The 6,000-nt window shown below is 35.1% G+C and overlaps 1 protein-coding gene across 1 annotated transcript; it reads left to right on the top strand.

The window, feature by feature from the left end:
- Positions 1 to 3,901: 3,901 nt before the first annotated feature.
- On the top strand, positions 3,902 to 5,005 carry LOC107486842 (mitochondrial inner membrane protease ATP23-like). Its single transcript, XM_021141331.2, has one exon. It carries the CDS (start codon positions 3,971 to 3,973, stop codon positions 4,538 to 4,540), a length of 570 nt encoding a protein of 189 aa, XP_020996990.1. The 5' UTR covers positions 3,902 to 3,970; the 3' UTR covers positions 4,541 to 5,005.
- The last annotated feature ends 995 nt before the right edge of the window (positions 5,006 to 6,000 follow it).

The following is a 6,000-nucleotide window of genomic DNA, read 5'->3' as shown; positions in this document are numbered from 1 at the left end:
TAATAAATTATAATAGTTCTTTAAAATTTTTCTTTATTTATATACACAACTTTATAATAGAATTAGTTATATGATGAAATTCTTTAAATGTTATTTTTTATTCACTTACGATGTTAGCTATCTTGGAATTTACTTTGACTACTTTTCATAAAATAAGATACTATTATAACTATTTATCTTTTTTATTTATTATAATGTATTTTGCCAGGTGGTGTATGATTATATAATCACTATAAGAGAAGCGCATATTAGCTTCTTTTTTTTTGGCATTTTATGACGGTCTGAAATCGCCACTAAACAAAATATCAGCGATTTAAAAATCACCTTTTTTTAAGTGTAAGGATTAAATTTTGTGACAGTTATCAGTAATTGTTGGTACAGTATAATCATTTAGGGGTGTAAGTTACTGAACCGGACTGAAAATAATCGTAGAACCGAATCAAAATTTACAACAACCGATTAAAAAAATTGGTTTTTTTTAACTAAACCAAACGGTTCGGTTCGGTTTTCGGTTGACTTTGCTGAAACCGAACCGAACCGGACCAAACCGAAGAATGAGTGTTGTAAGAACCGCAACTAATCAATCAGTTAATTAAGTGATTATATTGTCCACATTATGTTCCGAAAAGTTAGAGTGAGAATTTAAGGATTCAAAGGTGATTTTTGGACTCAGTGGGTCTTTCTGAGTCAGAAAATATGTTTTCTGCGAAAAACTGTAAAAAATTGCAAACCGGCCGTTGAACCGGTTAAACCGATTCAAGTTTGCCCGGTACCGCGCGAAAAAAAGTGAAAACAGTCGAAAACTTTAGAAAAATATTAGAAATGAAAAACTGGACATTAATTTTAAATGTTTGGCTCGAAGTTGGGCCAAACGGGCTAAAAACACTAACGGATTGGACCGGGCCCAAGTTTGGCCCAAACCCAACATATAAAAGGTTCATTAATGAACCCATTTCCAACACACACACACATAAACACAACACACCCATGCTGAAATAGAAAGGGGAGAAGAGGAAAAAGAAAACACTATTCACCCATCTATTCTCTTTGTGATATCTCGAGCTACGGTGCTCCGATTTGCAGGTCCTCAGCGGCTACGCGTTCCTTGTGAAGAGCTCTACAAAACCGATATAAGAACTGGTAAGGAAATCTCGAATCCCTCTCAATTTCTCTATTTAAAATTTTGGGTTTATTAGGGCTTTGGGTTAAATGAGTTTTTGTGATTTTGGATGTTTAGGTTTGCTCTAATCCTTGTTTAGCATTGAATTTTTGCTATCAAATCTATTGGAACAGTTAAGAGCCACTAAAACCTTGTGATTTATGTTTAAATGGAACCCTAGATTTATTTGTGATGGTTTATGCATATATAGTTCGATTAATGTGAGTTTGGATCTTGTTGGTGCTTGTTGGAGTTACATTAGTGGCTTACTTGTGGTGGAAAACTTAACTTATGCTGTTTTGAGGTTTTGGTGTATATAGAAAATCGGCCAAGGTATGATTTTTGGTTTTCTCTATGTAGTATATAATATTCATGGACACGTAGGCTAGTGACCCATAGGATAGGTTTGTAATAAAATGATTGTTGGTGTGTTGCATGTTGATGAATGATGGTTTGTGATGAGTTGATGAATGTTGGGTGCAATTCTGATGGTTTATAATGATATGATGATGCTGAATGATTGTATGGATTAGAAAGATGGTTTATTATGATAAATGTGATGTTGAGGTTGATGAAATGGAAAATTTGAATGTGGTTTGATGATAAGTGTTATATAATTGAGGTTGAGGTTGAGAATAGTGAAATGTGAAGGAAAATGGGGTAATGTTGGTGTATTATGACACAAAAAAGTTAATTTTGATGAAAAATGGAGTTTTGAATGGTTTGGTATGGTGTGGAATATGTATGGTAAGAAATTGTAGAATTTGGTAAAAGTAGATTTTTGGTGAATTTTGTATGATCATAACTTTTACCTCGGTTTTTAAAATTGGTTGAAATTTATTTAGAATTAAAGTTCATTGAAAACTCTTTTAATCGATATAGAGTTTGTGAAATTTGGAATTTTGTAGAGGAAGTTATGATCATTCAAAGTTGGTGTTGAAAATATGAAATTCTGCTAAGTTGCAGAATTTTATGATTTCTGATATGTGCGCACGCACAACCCTGCGAAAGTCTTATTCTGTCCGGACGCACAGACCTGTGTATACGCACAGGCAGGAAAAGGCTTACTGCTTACAGCGTTAGCACAGCTTGTGCGCGTGCACATCAATAAAGAATTACGACCTGTGCGCACGCACAAGTCGGGAAGGACCGTCTGTTGGGAGCGCTAGCACACCCTGTACGAGTGAACAGATCTTACAAGTTTTTATACCTGTGCGTACGCACACTCCTATGCGTACACACACTTTCAAAAAATTTCCTAGGCGTGCACACGCACACCCCCTGTGCGGGCGCACGCGCTCTGTTGCTCAAATTTTACTTGTTTTCAACTACTTTACCTTCCCAACAAGGTTGTAAGCTTCTATAACACCATTTTAAGACTCGTGGGCCTAGTTTTGGGTGTTTAAAACATGGAAAATAATTTAGGGGCCTTAGATGATAGTATTTGAAAAAATTTAGAAAAACTGAGGATTAGGTTTCGGGTGTATTGAGAATGGTCTGACGTTATATGAAGGATGATTGATATATGAGATGAGGAATGATGAACTGTTGATGTCGGGAAAGTGAAATATGAATTGATAGTGGTTGAGATTAGTCGAGTACTCTGAATGAGATGATGGATCCATGTAAACTGAGAATGTTTTCTGAAAACCACTGAATTACTGATTTGTACTGAGATTATGAGATACTATGCCCCCGGCAGGGACGGTGGTTAATCCCGCCTGTCGAGGTAGCGGCGGCGGCGTAAGGACGGTGGTTAATCCCGCTTATGTTGAGATGTGAGGTTTGAGGCAAGAGTATCCCGCTCGCATCCCTTCGGATTTATAGAGCGTGCAGGCGCAAAATCCTGGACAGTGATCCGAGCACTATATCTCGAGGGTTCCCATATGATGATTCCGAAGGGCGACATCTCCATGGAGATGTGTCGGGTTGGCAGTTGAACCGACAATGTGATATCACAGCCAGTAGGACAGGCATTCATCATGTGCATTTTCTATTTGTTTGTATACTTTACCTACTTGTTATGGTTTGCCTACTTGTATAACATGTCAAATTACTATTTGAATTAATTGCTTCATATGCTTCTACTTGTATTTTACTTGCATTGTATATACTTGTAATTTCTACTGAGATTGAGGAGGTTCGGAAGGTGGCGATGGGATCGCATGGATGATGGGTTGGTGAAGGCTATGGGACAGCGGTGTTTGGTTAGAATAGAAATCCTCCTAAGATAGAGTACCCTGTTTATTTTTTATAGTATATTTAATTTATGCCTGTAGAATACAAGTTAACAAAACCCATAGATTAATAATAGTATTATAGCTCAAATGTCATAGTCTCCTGATACTCACCTAAGAAGTCAGTCTCCTTATCTTTTGGTAAAAAAAAAATAATAGTTGCATAGCATGTGTTATGCTAATTATCTGATCTTATACCATCATATTAATATATACATGCATGATTTATTGTCAATTGAGGGAAAATTAAAGAAAAGTTTCTTCTCATCTCAATTACTCAATATATATAATTGTGATCACGTGCAACATTAGTTCCACACTTCCATGTTAATGCATGATCTAGTACTCCATTCTATTGAGCATGTGGAAAAATGCTGATGAGATGATCCTAATATAATGTAGAGTTGTTGATCTAATGATCTTGTTATTTGGGCTTTTTTGGCGGCCGGGTTAGGGAATAGTTAGAAAAAAAAGTTTCCGGGCTTGTTTGGGCTTGTTATGTCGCTGATTCCTCTTTGCTCGTGGTTGTCGCTGCCGTTGTGATCTTTGCGGTCGCCATAGCTAAAAAGAACCAATGGCACAGAAGGATTCTTCAGCTCATGGTTTAGAGAATGTGAAAACGGTGGAGGAAGTCCAAGCTATGATTCAAAAGAGTTTCCGACTTCCAATGGTGAAATTCTTGAGGCAACGCCTGGCAAAAGCTGGGTGTCCTGTGAGTGACAATTTTTTCAAGGCTTCTGAGTGCAAAGGGGCGCATGGCACTGGTGGTTTTGTACCTGGTTCTGGAATATTTGTATGTAGCAACTATATGCGAATTCAAGATGAGGTCGACCAGGTGGTAATTCATGAACTAATTAATGCATTTGATGACTGTCGTGCTGTCAATATAGATTGGAGTGATTGTGCTCACCAAGCTTGTAGTGAGATTCGAGCTGGTCATCTATCTGGTGATTGCCATTTCAAGCGGGAACTACTTCGTGGTCATATGAAATTGAGAGGGCATGAACCGGAATGTATCAAAAGAAGAGTTTTGAAATCTCTCTCTTCAAACCCTAATTGTGCTGGTTCAGCTGCCCAAGATTCTATGGAAGCTGTATGGGATATTTGTTACAATGATACAAAGCCATTTGACAGAGCTCCTTGAGAAATTGCATGGATTGCAAGTTTCAACAGTCAATGCTAAACAATTTTTGGTGGCAACTCCCTACAATCATAATGGACAAACGGTTAGAAATGAATTTGAATCCTCTAAATTTTGAATTTTCACTTTCGATAGTAAAATATGATCTTTCACTCTTAAATGATTTCTCTTTCATATTTTTCTCTTGGTCTTGCTTATGAAATAAATTGTGAGAGATTACATTTTACTCTTTATAGTGAAATTCAAATTTTAAAAAATTCAAGTCCGTTAAGAAATATACCTTTTTTTTTTAATTTTTATTTGAGTTTGTTTGTCTGTGGAGTTCTCTTGGGAGTACTGTCCAAATAGTCTAATAACTTTCTTTACATCCTTAAGCATCGTTTGAATTTCCTCAAACTCTGTTAAACTTCTACTTGTTCTTGTTTCTTGTTGTGCGTAATCACTAAAAGAAATGGCTTCATTTGCTCTCATTCGTATAACTTTAGGATAGCAGCAGCTAAGCCTTGAAGTCTTCTGTTCCTTCCTTCATAGTTCATATTAAACACACAAAATGATTTAATTGACTTTATGCATAAAGGGATAACCATGAAAGTAGTTCTGAATATAGCCTTATTTTCTTTCCGTAAGCTAATATTGGTTGACTGCCAACTTATTATGATTTTTATATACATGTATTGAACTATTGATTTGATTCATCAGTCTTCAATCAATTACTTCTTACTACAGATACTGCTTTTCCATGTATGAGTAGTTAATCAAATAGCATCAGGAACTAATGTATTTAGTTGGTTCTATCTAAATTGACATCAATGAGGTGGCTTGATTAAGAATCCAAGTCATAAAATAGAACATAGCTCCTCACAGTGTTGAAGAATATTCAAAGGAGAATCATTAATACTAGAAGATTCATACAATTACTACAAATATAATAGGAACTCCCTGCTTATATATAGCAATACTATAGCACATCCCCTTGGAATAGGATTGGGATGGTGCTGCTGTATCTGAAATGCAAGAGTGTGAATGTGTTGATGAGTTGAGAGAGAGCTGAGGATGAGGTGAAAGGAAGATTCAGTGTTAACAAGTTTTCTCAGAATTTCAGTCACAACTCACAAGAGTGCAATAGAATAGAAGTGAGCTCAATTGGTTTACCATAAATAATTTAGAATATGTTATTATATTATGTTTTTTTTAATTCAATTCATCATATATTATTATATTTCAACCTAAATCGATCAAAGATTAATAAAAAGACTTAATAATGATGAAAATTATGTGAATAGTATTTAATATTTAATTATTTTTGTACAAAAATTTGAAAAAAAAATATTTTACTCTTTTTGGTAAAAATTGTTTAATTTAAGATTTTAATATTATTTAAATATTATAAATGAGATAAATATTTTAAAAATATAAATATGATAGTCTGATAGATATTATGAAACAAAATGAAGTATTGTTAT

Source organism: Arachis duranensis, chromosome 4 (genome assembly GCF_000817695.3).
Source record: "Arachis duranensis cultivar V14167 chromosome 4, aradu.V14167.gnm2.J7QH, whole genome shotgun sequence".
Classification (NCBI taxonomy): Eukaryota; Viridiplantae; Streptophyta; class Magnoliopsida; order Fabales; family Fabaceae; genus Arachis; species Arachis duranensis.
This window is presented reverse-complemented; position numbering and strand designations above follow the sequence as displayed.

Coding starts and splice junctions, on each gene's coding strand:
- LOC107486842 (XM_021141331.2), top strand. CDS start 3,971: ATGGCACAGAAGGATTCTTCAGCTCATGGTTTAGAGAATGTGAAAACG.